Source organism: Theropithecus gelada, chromosome 1 (genome assembly GCF_003255815.1).
Source record: "Theropithecus gelada isolate Dixy chromosome 1, Tgel_1.0, whole genome shotgun sequence".
Lineage (NCBI taxonomy): Eukaryota > Metazoa > Chordata > Mammalia > Primates > Cercopithecidae > Theropithecus > Theropithecus gelada.
Genome location: NC_037668.1, coordinates 206,856,334 through 206,876,517, shown reverse-complemented (window position 1 = coordinate 206,876,517; position 20,184 = coordinate 206,856,334). Strand labels below are relative to the sequence as shown.

Genomic DNA, 20,184 nt, shown 5'->3' with positions numbered 1-20,184 from the left:
CTTTTAAGACCTAGAAAATCTCTACATGAATTTTGTTTCTATTGCGCGACCTTAAAGGAGGCTCCTTGAAATATAAAATTCTTTTTTTTTTTTTTTCTTTTCATTTGAGACGGAGTTTTGCTCTGTTGCCCAAGCTGGAGTGCAGTGGTGCGATCTCAACTCTCTGCAACCTCTGCCTCCTGGGTTCCAGTGATTCTCCTGCCTCAGCCTTCCAAGTAGCTGGCAATACAGGTGTGCACCACCACGCCTAGGTAATTTTTGTATTTTTAGTAGAGACGGAGTTTCACCATGTTGGCCAGGCTGGTCTTGAAATCCTGACCTCAAATGATCCACCCACCTTAGCCTTCCAAAGTGCTGAGATTACAGGCATGAGCCACCATGCCCAGCCTGAAATATAAAATTCTTACAATTCTTTCTTTCCACAAATTAAATATAGTGAGGTCTCACAAATACAGAGATGTCCTCTAAGAGCAGGTGGATGGGAATAGATGACCTGAATGTTCCTTCAAGCTTATGTTCTAGGATTCTGTCCCTGGAAAATGAGTGTGGGTAGAAGAGGAGCAGAGAAAGTTCCTCCCTGCCATGACATGGAAGCTGCAGGAGAAGTTTGTGGGGCAGGGAGGGAGGGTGGTGGGAATCCCACTGTGACCTTCTTAAAAATGACAATCATTCAAAAACGTTTTAAAGTCTTTTTTTGACATTATTTCATTTGGTCACAAAGCAGCCCTTGATGTAACCAGCTGACAAGAGGCAATATAAATTTAGAATTCCAGCTTTAAGAAAAATGTTACGGGGGCCCTCGTCCTGTTAATATCTCTACCACTGTACATGCAGGAGGATATTAGAAGGGGCTATCAAGGAACCTCGCTGGGACTGAGCCCTGTCTCACACATCTTGTGTTCCCAGCTTGTAATGTGCACTCAGGGCTGTGGAAGTGAACTGCTCAGAGCTCAGCAATGGCCATATCTGATGGTCTCCTCCTTTTTGTAGCCCCGATCAATTCAGGAATAACCTTATGTGACCACAAAAGGAAATACATTTTCTAATAATCCAACATAAGTATCCCAACATTTGTGCCTATAAGTCCCATCTGTAGTTTGAAAAGCACGGGCTAAGCTCTACCTATGTCTAAGAATGTCCACTTTGTGAGTTAGGGTCTGATTGTGCTCTCTGGGTGGTTTGAGCTTTGTCCCTTGTCTAACATCCTCTGTGGTCACCTCACTGCTAGGTATATGCAGAACACCAGCCCAGTGCCTGGCATGCTGCAGTGGCTAATGAAGGCAATGATCCTTTTAAAACTCAGCTAAAATAAATATTCAGCATATTTTTAAACATTTACAATGTTTTAAATGTAATCATATTGATGAAATTTTGGATTTTTTTATGAATCCAGTTAGATTCCTTTTTGTAGAATCCAATTTGATTTTTGGGAACAAAAACTCGTATTTGTTTCTCAAAGTACTCATATCAGTTAAGAAGGGAAATTGAAGGACCAAGAAGCCCAATCTTGAAAATGTGTTGTGCATTTCGGCTTTAATCGCAGTGTTCTCACTGGAAGGTTGTAAATCATCCCAACCTTTTCTTTCAAAGCAGCTTTTCTGGTGCAGGGGACCATGTTTAACGTCCCTTCGAAGTCCCATTATCTACATGTTTCCTCTTATCTCTTGGTAAACAGCCTGCACCCTAGTTCTGGTCCCTATCACTTTGTTCCTGAAATGAGACTGTGGGTGGCTGGTTTCCCCATCACTGGTCTGTTCCTCTTAATCCCAGAAGCTTCAGGGGAATTTTCTTAAGTACAGCTTTCCTCATGTTTCCTTGGGACTTGAAAATCTCTTTTACCTGCCCGTTACTTACAGAATTAGGTTCAAATGTCTCCAGTTTGATCTAACTCTAACTTTCCTTCCACTTTCCCACTCTTTATGGATCCTGTCCTCTGGCCCAGGCCTCCCAGCCAGGAAGGTACCTCTCATGAGGCCTTTTGGGACGTAAGAGAAGGGAATATTTTGGTTTGATTTTTGGTTGCTGGACCTTCTGTTCAGGCAACCATTCTTCAGTTCCCAACTTTCCCAAGAGAATGCCAACCTTGCCTCCATCTTGGCAGGTGTGTCTACCAGCCACACAAGTTAGCTACAATCCTGTGCCTCTCAGAAAGAATATGTTAAAATTCACTGCAACTCGATACATAAGAATTGTCAAAACTAGATGGAGAGAAATTGTCTTAGTTCAGGCTACTGCATCAACTATACCATAGACTAAGTGGCTTAGACAACAAACATTTATTTCTCACAGTTCTGGAGGCTGGGAAGTCCAAGATCGGGTGCCAGCAGATCTAGTGACTGGTGAGGGCCCATTTCCTGGTTTGCAGACAGCCATCTTTCTGCAATGTCCTCACATAGCAGAGAGAGAGCAAGCTCTCTCATGTCTATTCTCCTGAGGGCACTACTCTTATTCATGAGGGCCCCACCCTCATAACCCAGTCACTTCCCAAAGGCCCCAACTTCTTGTTTGTTTGTTTGTTTTTGGGACGGATCCTCGCTCTGTTGCCAGGCTGGAGGGCAGTGGCACGATCTCGGCTCATTGCAACCTCCGCTTCCCAGGTTCAAGCCATTCTCCTGCCTGAAGCCTCCCAAGAAGCTGATACTACAGGTGCCTGCCACCACACCTGGCTAATTTTTGTATTTTTAGTGAAGATGGAGTTCACCATGTTGGCCAGGATGGTCTCAAATCTCTTGACCTCATAATCCACCTGCATCAGCCTCCCAAAGTGCTGGGATTACAGATGTGAGCCACTGCACCCAGCCGGCCCCACCTTTTAATACTATCACCTTGGAGGATAGGGTTTCAATACATTAATTTGGGTGAGACACAAACATTCAGTCCATTGCAGAAATTATGCATCTCAAGGATTTCCTGAAAGGTATCCAGTTCTCCCAGTCCTCAAGAATTTCTAGAATCTACTCTTGGATGATGCCAGGCCTCTGGAGAGCCCCATATGTAAGGCTGACTTGTTTTGACTACCTATAGAAATGCTTTTGCTTTATTGCACTTCGACCATACTCTAGCATCCTGCACTGTGAAATATTAAAACAGCCTGGCAAACCTTGTGCTTGCACTTATTGTGCAATGTTATTAAGGATGTTGTTCACCATATTGCACAATGTCCTCTTTATGAGGATCCTGGGGATATCATCTCTCTGGTGTCTTTGCCAGAAATAGCTATGATCCTTCCAAGGAATTAGTTTGTTTTTGCCTTAAAGACACAAGAAACCATTTGTGTTTTCTTTCTACATTGGCTTCTGGAAAGCCCGGAGTGAAATCTGTGGATCACTATTAGTAAATGTACTGGGTATCCTAGAATGCAATTAGGACCCTTGACATTGTTTCTGTATTTGTATTTGTCTTACCTCTGATTTGCACTTAAATTTCTTCACTTGCTTTCATACTATGTATACCTTTTAGATTAAGTTTATTCCTTCTTGAAATTAGGTGGGAATAAATAAGTCTGTCTGGGCTTGGCATTGGTAGGTGTGACAAAGGTGTGACAATGCAAACACAGCCACAATTAAAGGTGCCAAGAGTCAGTTTCGATGGAAATACCAGACAGAGACAGCCTTGCCAGCTTGACATTCATCTCTGCCAGGACTGCGAAAGGTCACATTGTGTGGGCAGGTTGACCTTCAGCATTTCCTCTGGAGGGAATATGCTTCAAACCTTCTGAGTCTTCCTGAGAATATGGACCTTCATTTACATTTGGACAACACAATTAGTGCATTTTCCAAAATTACTGGGTTTTATTATTTTCATATTCTTTTTTTAATATGATCTTGAGTGTGACTCTTTCACTCCTAAGAGCAGATTATCCAAGACTCACCTGAACCAAGCTTTTCAACTGTTGGCAGCTATGATGTATCTGTCAAGTCTAAGCCATCCTTCATGGCAAACTGTTTCCTCAACTGCCCTTTCACCAATCTAGAGACACCCACATGTTCCTCATAGTCTACTGTGCTATTTCACTCAGATGGTTAGAAATTCGAATTCTCCATCTTCTCACATACACACAGACACACACATGTGCATGCATACACAGACCACAGACTCACACATATACTCATGTAACCAGCTCTCCCAGTTTAATGAAAAGGGGGGGAAAAAAAAGCCCTGGCTTTCAGCTCAATGTGATAAATGGTAGAACCGGATAGAAGAATAAGGAAGGGGAAAATTGGAATGCACATTTTTGAGGTCTGCTGTTAAACCAGTTTTGCTAATTTCTTCAAGTGAAAATCCTCCTTTATGCTTTTTCCTTGTGTAATATATTTCTGAAAACTGTCGGCTGGGCGTGGTGGCTCACGCCTGTAATCCCAGCACTTTGGGAGGCCAAGGTGGGCGGATCACCTGAGATTGGGGGTTCAAGACCAGCCTGACCAGTGCGGAGGTTTAGTAGAAACCCCCGTCTCTACCAAAAATACAAAATTAGCCAGGCGTGGCGGCTCATGCCTGTAATCCCAGCTACTTGGGAGGCTGAAGCAGAATTGCTTGAACCCGGGAGGTGGAGGTTGCAGTGAGCCAAGATCGCGCCATTGCATTCCAGCCTGGGCAACAAGAGTGAAACTCCATCTCAAAAAAAAAAGAAAAAGAAAAGACAGAAAGAAAACGGTCTTATTTCCTCCACTGGAAGATAATTTCTTCCTAAATTGTTATTAATGTATAGCAAGCCAGTGTTAGCGTGTCACTGTGGCAGATTGAGACCCCACCCCCCCGGAGCCTAGGGTCTGCAGTCCGAGAGTCCCAGTGTGCAGAGCGGTCAGGTTATGGTGGCCATTACTCTCTGGATGCCCCACTGTTTATAGTCCAGTATGCATTTCCATACATCTTCACCAGAGGGAAGAAACGCTTATTATCGTAGAATGAGTTAAGAGACCCTTGAAATGTTTTTTTTAAAAAAAGAATGCTTTCAGCCAAGAGCCAAAGCGAGGAGGTCTGGCAGAAAGACAAATGGAATCCGAAGATTTGGGATCAGGCTTTAACTGTCTCCCTTTTTATGTATGCAGCCTGCTTGGCTTTTCCCCTTCCCGACCTGGACTCCTATTTCATAGACTGCTATCCTAATAGCTCTGAATGTGCATTATGATTTGAAGGTTGTAGTTTTCCATCTCTGGCATATTATAGTCATCTTACTCCTGGGTTCTATATAGAGGCTTGGTCTAAACATAGCCTTTCTTTCTCTGCCACCACATGTAAGGTAATACAATATACTGCTGTGGAGTTCCTCAACTGGTGCCTGTTCAGACAGAGATCTGGAGAAGAACTGTTTTATTTGTCCATTCAATCATTGCATCAATAACTTTGTTAGCACCTGCTAATTACCAGACACTGTGAATAATGATATAAGATCCCAGAAGAAGTGAATAATGAATAGGGGTGGGAGTGGGTGAAGCGAAATGTTTTGTGTTTCAATTAAGTCTCCAAAGACATGTAGAAAGATTCAAAGACATTCTTTTGGCCATGACTGAATAACCAGTACTGAAATATTCTTACTATCATAAACAATTATAAAACTGAAAAATTACATTAACCAATACTTTGCAGATATTGGACAACAGGCAGTTCGGGGCCCTTATCATTGAGAGAAAGGAAATACACAAAATGAGCTTCATAACTGCCTCCACTTTCTTTCTAGAGGTGCTTTCTTGTTCACAGTATAGGAAGCTGGAGCCCAAACAAAGCACTGTGGTCTTATTGAACTAGGGGGATAGAATCTGAGTCCTGGGCTACTGAAGTATCTGGACTTTGTAGGTCAGAGTACCAGACAGGAGTGAATTGCAAAGAGGAGCTGCAGAAATCTGCATGGAGATCCCCTTTCATGATTAGATGGATATTAACCTGCTCTTGTGTAGGCATAGCCTGACACAGAATGGTAACTGGAATGATGTGATATAAACAAAGATTATGTAGGCTATGCAGTGCTGAGAAATGTAGAGGCTCCAAATAGCCAGTGAGGACACCTTGTTGAACATCTTGGGCATTCAGTTGAGACCCCCAAAAGACCAGGCTTTAGGAGTAGAGATATTATCACCCTAGAACAAGGACTACTCTGGACCTTCCCAGCCAAAGATTTAAAACAAGCTTTAAAAGGATCAAGCTGATAACCTGATGGGCAAATAAATTAACTACCTGACAGAACATGACTCTTTTAAAAAGGAAGACAAAAAGTTCACACTGCCAGGACTATAACATCAATGATATCTAGCATATAACAAGAGTTTCTAGATATGCAGAGAAGCAGAAAAAAGGGACTCATAACCAGGAAAATGAAACTATAAATAGAAACACACTCAAAGATTTTAGAGTTAATAGAAAAAAAAGTTTCCACCAGGTAATCCTATGTTTAGGATTTCAAAGGAAAAATGATCATAATGAATGAACATATGGAGAATATTAATAGGAAAAGTACACCAAAAATTTAAAATTCTAGAACTGAAAAAAAATACAATATCTGAAATAAAAAATTCAGTAAATGGGCTTAACAACAACAGAAAAGATCAATGAACTCAAGGCTATAGAGACTATCCAATCTGATGCAAATAATGAAAAGACTAAAGAAAACTATAGAGACCCAATATCTTGTGAAACAATATCAAGTATTCTAACATATGTGTAATTCGAGTCCTAAATGGAGAAGTGTGAAATAGGGGTGGAAAAGCAACTGAAGACATATTATCCAAATTTTTTTACTTGATGAAAAATGTCAATCCATAGATCCCAGGATCTCAATACATCTCAAGCAAGACAAACACAAAGAAAGCCAAACCTAAATGTGTAATAATCAAATTTCTGAAAATTAAAGGTAAAGAAAAATTATAAGTGCATGTGAGATTTGTAATCATCATCTTACCAAGAGCATAAGAGAGTTTAAAAACAAACATACATTAAGAGAGAACCAACAGTGTGAATTTTCTCTGACTTATCAAAAGAAATAATGCAAGCCAGAAAACAATGGAATAATTTTTTTAAGTGCATAAAGAAAAATCAAAAACAAAAACTATCAACTCATAATTCTACATCTAGGAAAAATATTCTTCAAGAATAAAGACAAAATTAAAATATTTTCAGATTTAAAAAAGCTGAGATAATCACCAACTGACATGCACTCTAAGAAACATTAAAAGGCGTTCTTCAGGCTAAAAAACAATATTAGATGAAGAATCGATTCTACACAAAAGAATGAAGATTGTGAGAAATGGCAAATATGTGAGCAAAGATAATTTTCTTTTTAAAATCTTTTAGAATTGATTAAGCAAAAAATGATAAGAATGTATCATTGGGTTTAAATTACATGTCGAAGTAAAATGTTTGACAACAATAATGCAAATAACATGAGAGGATAAATATTCCATTGTAATGTCTTACATCATTGGAGGACTCATGAAATTGATTCATAGTAGATTGTGATAAGATAAAACACACATTATAACCCTTAGAGAAACTGCAAAAAATAAAAGAGGTATGGCTAAAAAACTGACTGAGAATAAAAAATAAAATACCCAAAGTTGCTCAATTAAAAAATAATGACCGGGCTGGGTAGGGTGGCTCACACCTGTAATCCCAGCACTTTGGGAGGCCAAGATGGGTGGATCATGAGGTCAGGAGTTCAAGATCAGCCTGGCCAATAGGGTAAAACCCCATCTCTACTAAAAATATGAAAAATTAGCCAGATCTGGTGGTGGGCGCCTGTAATCCCAGCTACTTGGGAGGCTGAGGCAGGAGGATGGCTTGAACCTGGGAAGCGGAGGTTGCTGTGAGCCAAGATCTCACCATTGCACTCCAGCCTGGGTGACAGAGCGAGACTCCATCTAAAAAAAAAAAAAAGACTAGAAAGAATACAGATTTTAAAAGTTGGAAAAATAAAAACAAATAGGAAAATAGTAGACTTTCACAACAAAAGAGATGCGTTTTATAAATTTTTCTAGCAGATATGACATAGGACATATTATTTTAATGCAAAGCAGATGAAGAACTACCCTACTAGTCTAAACTACGCCCATTAACCTTTAATCATTTGGATCCCTTAATCCTCTAACCATTGGATTATTAACATTCAAATATCCTGGAAGACTGGCTTATCTGTATTTTAAGAGGAAGCCGGTCCTATATTTTACGTCGGTTCTTTGACCATTCACTGGAGCTCTGGTTTTCAGCCTCTTTCCGGGCTACCTTGTAGCAATTTGAGGGTCAATCATCAGTTTCTGCTTGGTTTCAAAGATCCAGGAGAAGCTTAGTGTTGTTCAAGACGCAGATGGACCCATCACAGCAGTTTAATCCAACCTCCATCCCGGAGTCTTCACAAATGCTGACCGAAGAAAATTCTCGGGACGATTCAGGGGCCTCTGAAATCTGCTTCGAGATGTTGATAAAGAACGTTAGTAACTGGCCGGGCGCGGTGGCTCACGCCTGTAATCCCAGCACTTTGGGAGGCCGAGGCGGGCGGATCACAAGGTCAGGAGATCGAGACCATGGTGAAACCCCGTCTCTACTAAAAATACAAAAAAAATTAGCCGGGCGCGGTGGCAGGTGCCTGTAGTCCCAGCTACTTGGGAGGCTGAGGCAGGAGAATGGCAGGAACCCGGGAGGCGGAGCTTGCAGTGAGCCAAGATCGCGCCTCTGCACTCCAGCCAGGGGGACAGAGCAAGACTCCGTCTCAAAAAAAAAAAAAAAAAAAAAAGAACGTTAGTAACTTAACTATCAACACTAGTAACGAATCCCCTTCCCCTCTACCAGAAGATTCACTCCATCGAGTGATAGATGGAATTGCTGCAAGAGCAACAATCCTCAGGGAAACCAGAGATGACTTGCTTTACAGGAGGAGAAGAGTAAGAACATTGTTGTCTGTGCAGAGAGAAAGGATGGCAAGATTCAGATACATGTTACTCGGCAGAGTCGGTATGCATGAAAGAATACTAACAAACACTGGGCTTAAGGGAGTTAAGAAGGAATCAAGGCCGTTCAAATGTCCCTGCAGTTTCTGCGTGTCCAATGGATGGGATCCTTCTGAGAATGCTAGAATAGGGAATTATGACACCAAGCCACTTCAGCCATAAAACTTATTCTTGCACCTTTTTCTTCTTGCTGGTAATTTTATATAGCAGGTTGTGAAAGGTACGCTATGCTAGTATAGACTATACACCAATAATATTAATGAGTTCTAGGATGTGTTTTTCTTCTTGTATCTTTTTCTTCCTACTATGATACTAGTAATTTGTAAGGGATCTGTGTAATTTGAATGTATGTGAATAACTTTAGCTCTACTGTTTGATTTGACCCAGAGATGATATAAGTATTCCCATGTGTCTTAGAAGCCCAAAGTCAGTGAGATGAAACCCAACATCAAGAAACTGAAGCAAAGTTACTTGTGGATAAAGAAAGCATTAGATAGTTTGGCTATAGCATAATAACTAGATTTTCTGGCTTTCAAAAATTTGGATTGCAATCACAGCAAACTTATTTTTACAGTTTTCAGTACAAAAAGGTGTTTATATAGAAACAATAAAGTTGACATTTGAGTACTTTTTAAAAAAAAATAGTAGACTTTCACTCAGTCATATAAATAACCACATTACGTGTAAATGGATTAATTGCTATAATTAAAAATTGGAGATCATCAGACTAGATAAAAAAGCAAGTCCTAACTACATGCTGTTTACAAGAGATGTTTTAACTATAAAGATCTGGAGAGTCTTAGGAACCCTCACACCTATTTTGCTTTGTGCTATTTAAAAATAAAAAGATAGAAAATTATATTCCTTACAAACACTAACTATAGGAAACCTGGATTAGCTTTATTAATATCAGACTTCAAGATGAGGTGTATCACCACATTAAAGAAAGATATTTCATAATAATTGAAGAGTTAATTCATCAAGAAGACATAACAGTCCTAAATGTGCATATACCTAGTAATAGAACTACAAGAAGCAAAAACTGACTGAATTAAAAGTAAAAACAGAAAAATCTACAACTATCACTGAACACATCAACACTATACCTTCAGTAAATGATAGAAAATGCACACAAAAATATTAGCATCTAGAATGTTTGAATGATACTGTCAATCATTTGAAACTAATTGACATTTATGGAACACTTCACGTAGCAACAGCAGAATACAGATATTTTCAAGAGCACTTGAAACATTCACCTAAATAGGCCATGTGCTAAGCCATCAAATAACACTCAATAAATTTCAAGAGATGGAAATAATAAGTGTTCATTCTCCAGTAACACTGGAATTAAACTTGAAACTTACAAAAATTTGCATCATAAAAATTCCCCAATATTTGGAAAATAAGCAACACGCTTCTAAACTCATGAGTCAAAAAAGAAAGAACTAAGTTAATCACAAAATAACTGAATTGAATGAAAACAAAACACAGCATATAAAAAAACACGTGGGATGTAACTGAAGCAATGTATTGAGAGAAATATACAGCTGTAAACGTTTATATTAGCAAAGAAGAAAGGTTTAAAATCGAGATGTGAGCCAGGGTTTGGCAAACTAGGGTTCGTGAGCTTACAATGGCTTTTACATTTTTAAAAGGAAGAGGGGAAGGGGAAGAGAAAGAGAAGCAGAAGGAGGAAGAGAGGCAGCTGCAACGGAGACCATATGTGGCCCACAAAGCTTAAAATATTTACTCTCTGGCCTTTTACAGAAAAAAGTTAGTGACCCCTGACATAAGTTTTCACCTCATACTAGAAAAAACTGATGATGGTAAATCCAAAGCAAGTAAAAGGAAGAAAATTTTAAAGATAAGAGTTGGACGTCTATGGTTTCTCTGGAAAATAGAGAAACAATAGAGGAAAATTAATGAAACTAAATGATGCTTCTTTGGAAAAATCAAGAATGCCAACTTTCACCACTTCTACTCAGCAGCATACAGGAGATCATAGCCTGTGCAATAAGGTGCCAAGAAAGATAATAAAGTCAAAAAGATTTTTTAAACTTCTAGAAATTGTTGCCTACATTCACCGTCTCTGCTTCTTCCCCTCCCGTTATTTCTTGAATTCACTCTCATGAGACTACCCCTCCCCCACCATTCCCCCACAACCTGTCTTGCAAAGATCACCATACACCTCCATACTGCCAAATCTAACAGTTAATTCTTCGTGTAATTTGACCTGTAAGCATCATTTGATGGAACTGATGTTCCCTCTTCCTTTAAACTCTTTTTTCACTTGTCTTTTGGGACTTCCTGGTTTTCTTTCTAACTTACTTGCCATTTCTGTTCTATCACTTTATTGGGATCTCTTCACCTGTCCAACTTTTAAATGTTGGAATGCTTAGAGTTTACTTCTCAGACCTCTTCTCCATGCTCTCTGTACACTTTCTTGCTAGCATATAGGTGATTTGAAATAGCCCCTACATGCTAATAATTCTCCTAGATTTTATAAATCTCTAGCCAGGACTTGTCCCCTGAGCTCCAGATTCCTTAATTCAGCTGCCTCCCTGACATCTCCATTTTTATATATTAGGCACTTAAAACTTAACATATGTAAACGTAAATCCCTGATCTTCTCTTCACTCCTACCCAAAGGCTGGTCCTCCTGCAATCTTCTTCTCCTCTGTAAATAGTAATTTCATTCTTCATCCTGCTCAGGACAGAAACCTGAGCATCATTCTTTTCTCATCTTTTCAATATCCCATGTCTAAATTCGTCAACAAATCTCATCAGACTGCTTTCAGATATATCCAGAATCTTATCATTTCTCACCACTTCCTCCAACCACCCAGGACCAAGTCATCATTCTCTCCCATCTGGGTTAACTAACAGCTTCACAACTGATGCCCTGGCTCCCACTCTTGTTCCCTCGACAGTCCTTTCTCTGGGCAGCAAGCCAGAGTGGTCCTCCTAAGACATAAGCCAGACTACATTTCTTTTAAGCTAAAGCCATCCAACTGTTCCTCTAACTCATTTTAAGTAGGATCTGCCCCTAGCTATCTCTCTGCTTCATTTACTGCTTTCCCACTTGTGCCCTCTACTATAGACTTTCTTGCTGCTCTGGAACATATAATAAGTATGTTCCCACCCCAAGGCCTTGGATATGATCTTCTGTCTGCCTGTAAAACCCTTCTCTCAGTTATCTGCGCTGAGTTCCCCCCGACCTCCTTCAGCTCTCTACTCAGACATCCCAGGGAGGCCTTCTCTGACCCCCTATTTAAAATAGTTATTCCCACCCTGTCATTCCAGTCCTTTTTTTGCTGTATTATTTCTTTGCCTGTCTTCTTTAACTTAAACTGATAAGCTATACAAGGACAGGGATTTTATATATTTTTTTCATTACTGTATTCACAGTGCATTGGGTACACTCAATATTTGGTGAATAAATTATTCACTAGCTCATCAATTTATTTATTTGTTTGTGTGTTTACTGAATTTCTACCTGCCAGGCATTGCCCTTAGGGAGCTCACAATCTAGTAAAAATAATAGGAACAACTACCATTTTTGTGTGGTGACTAATCACTTTGCATATGCCATTTGATTTCATCTTTACAATAGCCTATTTTACAGATGAGGAAACAAGCTTGCACCAGTTAAATAAATGGACTAAAGTCAAGTAGCTAGTATGTACTACCGTTTTCAAAACCTGTTTGTCAACTACTGCCTCCCACTGAAATGATGTTCTTCTGTGTTGACATTTAGCTCATAGCTCCATAAACATTTTTAAATGGTTTAAATATATTTTCTACAAAGACTCAGAATGAATGTGCGTGAATAAGAGAGTTCATGATTATGAGAATTATGACTCTTTGGGGGACTTATTTGAGAATAAACAAATTTCCTGATTCCTCGACTCCCTTCAGCCTCTTCCCTTCTGATGAAGCCATGGGGAAATCCATTGAAGCGAACATTCTAGCATGCGTTCTCATCAAACTTCCTTCATGTTTGTGCTCGGCCAGGAACCTACTGCCAGCAGAGGGAGGTGGAAGCCATCACGGAGGGCGATGAGGATGACAGAGGCTGCTGCTGCTGCAAACCAGGCCACTTGCCCCACCTGCTGTCCTGCAATGCTGCCTTTCACCTCCGCTGGCTCACCTGGGAAATCACGCGGACCCAGTACATCCTGGAGGGCTACAGCATCCTGGACAACAACGCGGCCACCATGCTGCAGGTGTTTGACCTCCGAAGGATCCTCATCCGCTACTACATCAAGGTATTGCTCTGTTTCCCAAACACCTGTCTAAGGCAGAAATGCTAGGATGGCACAGGAAGCTCCGTCGAAAGAGCTCTGTCGAAAACTAAATTTTGAGCCTCTCATCCTCAGCTTCTGAATCGGAAGCCCAGCCATCTGGGGAACTGTCACTTTTGGAAAAGTCCTAGAGGGCTTTGCCTTAACCTGAGATTTGTGCCCTGGTCATATCCTAAGCTTAGGCACCAATAGGCAGTTCGTTTTCTTATCTAGGTTTTCTTTGTCTCTTCCAGCACAGCATGATTTGCTTGTCCTGATGATGAGGACAAATTTAAATATCCTAGAACTAGGATATTTAATAGCCTCCATGTTTGAGTTATAAGAGTCAGATTAGATGCTCTGCACAGTGTCCACTTTAGAACCAGAATTATATTTTAAGTTCGTAAGGAGAACTCAAAAAGTAGCTAAACCATCCAGTCAGAATTGGCTGTGACAGCCTTTCCTCCTAACTCACATGGAGAATAACATATTTTTTCAGTTGCTCAGTGCCTACCTCTGCCCAATCTGTATTCAACCTCAGAAATCATGGCAGTTTGGAGTAAGTCTCCTGGAAAACAAGTGTGGGACCTGCCTGAGGATGTGTAGTGTTCATCGGGGCTGAGGTGTTTTCCGAAGGGGAAGGGGCAGGCGAGGGCCGTGTGGCGGAGGAGATCTTTGCTGTGGGTCCTGTGCTGGAGGTCTGGGGGGACTTGGCATGGTGGAAGTCCTGGATGGCCCACAGGTATGCGTCACATCTTAATGCTATTCAAAAAGAGGAAGCTCATCCATCGGAGACCACAAAGGCCCCTGCCAGCGTGCTGAGGCAGGTGGTCCAGCAGAAATGAGGAAGCACAGAATGAAAAGATAACATGGCACCTAAAGTTTTAACCAGCTAACAAAGGGCATTGAGAAATTTGGAATAAATTCAGGCATGGTGGCTCACGCCTGTAATCCCAGAGCTTTGGGAGGCCAAGGCAGCAGCAGGATTGTTTGAGCCCAGGAGTCCAAGACCAGCCTAGGCAACATAATAAGACCCCATCTCTACAAAAAAAAAAAGAAAAATTAGCTAGATATGGGGTGCACACCTGTAGTCCCAGCTTCTCAGGAGGCCGAGGCAGGAGAATTGCCTGAGTCTAGGAGTTTGAGGCTGCAGTGGGCTGTGATTGCACCACTGCACTCCAGCCTGGGTAATGGGGATTCCCAAAATCCACAATAGCTGCTGAAGCTACGTGGAAACAGAAGATAGTCAGGGGGTAAGTAACTCTTAGATCTCATCCGCCTAGGTGATTGCTACACAAAATGTTTGCAAAACCCTTTTCTGTGGCAGCATATTTACAACAGATTTAGCCGTTTGTGCTTGCCATCTTTGTGTGTGCTAGAGATGCAAAACATTATATTCAAATTTCATACAAAACTACACATGTTTTGTCCAACCTAATGTAAATGGGGGAAGATTTGGGAAGCCTACCAGGGAGTTATGGCCTATCTTCTGTTTCTAAACTCTAGGCAAACTCAATATACCAGTTGTGTTCGATTTGGCAGTGAGCCATGAAATAAGAGTGGCATGCATGTTAGAGGCTTATTTCTCTCGGACTTTGAGATGGTTGATCATCAACCATCTTCCAAAATTTCAGTTCCACAATTTAAGTTACAGGCTTTAAGGGATAGAGGAAAGGACACAGAAAATGAAGACCAAGGGCACGCACCAGGTGTCTGTTAAAGAGGTTCTAGGAAGCTGCTACAGCATCCTCCCCACTGTATCCTGTCAGCCGGAACATTGTCACATGCCACCTGGAAGAGGGTCTGGAAAGTGTACTTTGGGCGGCCATGAGCCCAGAATGAAATTGTACCTTCACGGAAGAAGGAGAAAGCAGATGATCAATGGTAACTAGCCATCTCTGTTTTCTCCCTCAACAAGGAAAGTGTCGCTTGAGTATTTCCTTTCGTTTTCAGGAGGCAGGATGGGGTGGTTGCATGAACAGCTAGATCCAGGGACTGAGTAAACAAGAGGACTCACAGGCCAGTGAAGCAAGTGGCTGGAAGGGGGCAGCAAGGACTAACAGTGTAGGTCTGGACAGGCCGTGTAGATAAGCCCTGGAGTTGACATCTTCCTGTTGCCTCAAGAATTAGACTAGACTCTTTCATCTGCTACCCTGAGAACTCCACTGTTGCTACTGGCTGTGTTTCCCACCCCTCTTCCCCCATCTCTCACTGTTTTGTGTACACACTGTGCACACACTACCTGTGCTCCCTGCCCCACACGCTTGCACACTGTTCACTCCTCCTGTAGGGACCCTCCTCTCCCTCCCACATGCCTGCACCTTCTCCTCCAACCTCAGTTCCAACAGCTCTTCCTCACCAGCTGGCTGCCCAGTGCTTTCCTGCCCTTCAGGGCCATGGCCGACATTCACCGCCCCTTCCTCTGCAAACCTTTTCTGCTTCACTTTATGGTAATTCCCTAAACAGAGAAGCCACACTTGAGTCCTCTTTGGGTCCTCAGAGCTCTGTTTGATGACCTATATATTGCATGGCCCAATTTGTTTTTTTGTACTAAATGAACAAAGGTTCCAGGGAACATAGATTTGGAGTCTGGGCCATACAGTCTGGACAGAAGAGATCCTAATTCAGGCAAGGGTCTGGTGGCTTGCTACAGGCACAGGTGGTGGGAACGGGGTTCAATATTGAGCCACATCCCTGTCTTTCCATGAACCAGACATGTGGACAGGCCTGACCCATCACCATGGGGCCAGCAGATCACCGTGAGTGGGAGAGAAGGGAGGAGTAGTGAGAGTGAGATGCCCTGTCTCGGTCCATCCTCCCTGGACTAACCCTGTTGGTTTTTACAGAGGCCTTGGGGGTTCCATGACTGGACCAGCTTTTTGATGCCTTCTTTCCTTGGATGGCTAGTTGATACTCACCTTTCTTTTTCCTAACTGCTGGAAATGTGCCTCCCAGTCCCCTAGATGATTTCTAAGATGACAGTTTGCCATTGGACAAATCCAGGATCATGTGCAAATGGAAGGGGGCTCAAGAGGGCCCCCCAGAACCTGCTGGGTAATAGCTGGCTTGTGGGGAAACAATGCCTTCCACTCTGTTTTTTAAGAAAGGAGAGTGAAGGCAAAATGGGAGTTGTAGGTAGGCTAGGAGAGACAGGCAGTGCACGGGTATACTACCTATCATGGCGCCTCTCACAAGCCAGAGCCAGGGAAAACCTGGAACAGACTCCCCTCCTCCCTCGTGAGCTGGATAATTACACATCCCCATGTCCTACCCACACATTCAAATGTCATGGGCCTGGGCTGGGACCCAAGGACTTTTTTTTTTGAGACGGAGCCTCACTCTATTGCCCAGACTGGAGTGCAATGGCGTGATCTCGGCTCATTGCAACCTTCACCTCCTGGGACACAAGGACTTATATTGTTTAATAAGTTTCCTAAGTGATTTGATATACAACTAGGCTTTGGAGCTACTACAGACATCATTGTGCCCCACAGAAACAAGAATTTTCTTAACTCCCAAGTCAGCACTCAGGATGGGGCTGAGATTTTTGGGCAGATGGTGCCTCACGGTGCCCTCATGTTTAATTCACTTTGGTACTGCCGGGCCTATCCTGCGAGGTTGCCTCCAAATACAGGACTCAGTGCTTTCCTGCCATTCAGCAAGGGGTGGCTCGGAACCTGCACTCATTCCCCGCTGCAGCTACTTAAGGGAAATTTCAGGAGGGCTAACTGCCTATTAGAACAGAAGAAACAGCATTTTGGGGTTAAAAAAAATTATTTTCTTCTTTGGTATGGTTGCTGGGTGAACAAAGTTGCCTTTGTAGCTCTGAATTACTTAAAGTTTCAAGAGTTTGATTTCATTCCTTTATTATTTTCTTACTGGAAAGGCAAATTAAAAGGAAGAAAAATTTGAAATAATTCCTTTACTACAAAAGGATTTTTTAAAAATATCCTAATAAACTGGGTCAGTTCCCCCACCCTCTATGAATATATTTGAAATCATTTCCTTCCTGGCGACTTGAGGTTTTCCCTCGTGCCTCCTCCATCTCTCTTCAATTTATTAGTGTTTAAAACCCTCTTAGCAGTCAAGGAATCTGCCGCTTTCTGTGTGGGCCTGGCTCTCCTGCTGCCATTGTTTCCAGGCAGTTCTTTTAGAAAGGAGACCTGCTTATCACTGGCCTTGCAGAATGAGGCGGGAACAGCCCGACAGGTTGGTTTGCCTGCCAGGCCCCCCTTCCTAGAATGAGTTGTCTGAAAGAATATGCCGATCTACAATTAAAATGAGGAACCAGGAGAATCCCTGCTGGAGGAGCCAGATATCATGAATTTATTCAGAGGGGCCCTGCCTTCAGCACAGTCTAGGTTTACCGCATCAATTCATTGTCAGTGCCCCAACTTATCAGTTTTACTTAGTGTTGTATCCACTTCCTCCTGACAGATTCTGAAAGATTTTACAGTGTTCATTGACTATGTCTCCATGACAGAAGTTCTGCCTAAATTAAATGGAGATAGGGTATGACTTGTAAGCATTTGGGGTGGTTCTGTTTTCTCCTGGTGAGAAGTGTCAGTGCAGTGATTTAGAAAGCTGAGCATCAAGCTGGGTTCTGTTCTGAAGTCAGCACTGCAGGGTTTTGCCAGACGGAGAGGAGGAAGTGTTAACCTCTGGAATTCAAAGTCCTCATTAACTATTCTGACTTCATCGATTGTGGGGTTAATTCCTCCCTAGCAATGAATGAAAACATACACTTTTGTCTTTCAGTCTTTGTTTGTTATTCCTATCTGGTATGTGATTAGGCCATATTGGGGAAAAACTAGACCAGATGTTCACTAGAGCTAGATATTTAGAGAAACCAAATTTCTTTCTTCCCTTTGTAACGCTCAGCTGAGAAGCGGTGCTCGTGGACATGGGCATCGTTACTCTCTTTTGCTTGCAACTTTGGGCCGACGACTTAAACTGTCTTTAAATGATCCAGCCAGCAAGGAGACAAGAGAAAACCCTCCAGATTCAAAGTTTCTATTTGTGAATATCAGATGTGCACTCTGGTGACCACCACAGACACAACGGGTCTCCTGTCCCCTAATGCCATCCCCGTTCCCTCGCCCCTCTGCCTCAACCTCTCCTGGGCTACTGCTACTGCTGCCACTGCCTGCCTCCCCTCTGAGTCCCACGCTCATCCTGCTTGCTGGGTAGGTAAGTCACAGATGTCAAAGACATGACTGTTTTTCCACCTATACACATATCAACGGGCCAGGCCATGTGCTAAGTTCCTCATATACATTGTCTCATTCTAAACCTCAGCACAGCCATGCAACGTGGACATCATTAGCATGTCTTTCTTTCCCACCTCTGCCTTCAGCTTCCTTGACCTCTTCCTCCATCACTCCCTCTCTTCCTTCCTCCTTATGTCGAAGGCCTCCCTGAGGCTGGGATGGTTATCGCGGGGTGTTACAGAGGATGGGAGAACAGGCACGCCACTGAATTCTAGTTATTATCTGCAGATTTCATTTTTCCACTTCCTCATTTTTGGGACAGGTAGACTGTGGAGTGTAATAGAAGATGTGCCCAAAAGAAGGAAGAGCATAAGCCATGAACCACAGATGAACCTCCCCAAAGTCCAGGCTGTCCTTGGTTCTCACAGCAGAGAGCCTAAGTCATGTGTTTGCAGTTGTTTAGTGGAAATCAAAGACTGTCTGTTCACCTGCTGAAGTCCTAAAAAAAACCTTGAAACCAGATACCCAAGTAACCTGAGGCCTTGAGCTCTGGGTTTTATTTCCCAGCCAGACGGAGGGAAGAGCCAGAGAGGGAGGGTGGGGGCTCCCCTAGAAAAGGGTTTCTCAGCCCACTCTACTTACAGGTGTCAGTCACTGAAGACTTTGTTTCCATCCACCCAATATTCGTTTTCTGCTTTCTCATTTAAAAAGAATATGTTTTTATAAACAGAGAAGAGCATCAATTAAGCGTTTGTTTATAACAGGAGCACACATCCCTGCCTCCTTGCATCAAACACTGTGAGCCCTCCAGCCCCTCATGATTTCACGATGAGATGTGCAGCCTCGTTCCAGGGGTGCCCCTCAGTCTCAATAGCCCCAAGCACCACCTGCATTTTCTGTTATAATGGAGCAGCAGAGGCGGTGCGTGCTGGCAGGGATTCCGCAGCAGCACACCCTGATCCAAGCTATCAGGCTTGGATTTTCATTTCCTCTGTCCCATTTCTATTTCTTGAGGCCAGGTGCTAGCCTTTTTGATGGAGGAATTTATTCAAAAACTACAAAATGGCTTTCCACAAAGCTGTTACTCAGAATAATCAAGCCCAAGGGAGGCATTTTCCCCAAGTGGGACTCATAAGTACAGTGTCTGATTAAGAAGGAAACATGGGTTACTTGTGAACATATCACAGATGTCCACTGTCTGGGTGCTCAGGATTAAGTGTGTGAAGGTGACAACAATTTCACATCGTCAATACTTTCCATAAGAACTGTGTTGTTTTGACTGGGCACAGTGGATCACACCTGTAATCCTCGCACTTTGGGAGGCTGAGGCAGGGGTTCAAGACCAGACTGGGCAACAAGACTCTGTCTCTACAAAAATAAAAACTAAAATATTAGCCGGACATGGTGGCTTGTACCCGTAGCCCTAGTTACTCTAGAGGCTGAGGCAGGAGGATGGCTTGAGCTCAGGAGTTCAAGGCTTCAGTGAGCCATGCCACTGCACTTCAGCCTGGACATCAGAGAGAGACACTGCTATCTCAAAAAACAAACAAACAAACTGAAAACCCTGTTGTTTTAGTTCATTAAATACTCTTTTGTTAAGGCTCTGGAGGAAGGTCTATCCCAGTCTCTAAGCTGAATCAGCCTAGTCTAGGACCCACCGAAGCCTACAGCAACCCCAGCAAACGGTGCTTCTGCGTGCTTCTCTCAGAAGGGATGGGGCTGACTGTCATCTTCCTCATCACAGAAATTCTGTTC

The 20,184-nt window shown here is 42.5% G+C and overlaps 2 protein-coding genes across 2 annotated transcripts in view; both read left to right on the top strand.

Moving 5' to 3' along the window:
- Positions 1–20,184, top strand: part of PCNX2 (pecanex 2) — a 311,805-nt gene that overhangs the window by 253,542 nt on the left and 38,079 nt on the right. The window contains exon 26 of the mRNA XM_025356806.1: positions 12,951–13,204. Coding sequence (XP_025212591.1) covers positions 12,951–13,204 — 254 coding nt within the window. The remainder of the gene's footprint in view (positions 1–12,950; positions 13,205–20,184) is intronic.
- On the top strand, positions 8,294–9,294 carry LOC112606404 (developmental pluripotency-associated protein 3-like). The gene is made up of 2 exons (XM_025356828.1): positions 8,294–8,416; positions 8,721–9,294. The coding sequence occupies exons 1-2, from the start codon at positions 8,294–8,296 to the stop codon at positions 9,093–9,095; spliced, it is 498 nt and encodes a 165-aa protein (XP_025212613.1). The 3' UTR covers positions 9,096–9,294.

What these genes read in the sequence shown, in the direction of transcription:
- LOC112606404 (XM_025356828.1), top strand. Translation starts at nt 8,294, where the DNA reads ATGGACCCATCACAGCAGTTTAATCCAACCTCCATCCCGGAGTCTTCA. An exon ending in TCGAGATGTTGATAAAGAAC is followed by an intron (nt 8,417 to 8,720) that starts GTTAGTAACTGG and finishes AAAAAAAAAAAG; the next exon opens with AACGTTAGTAACTTAACTAT.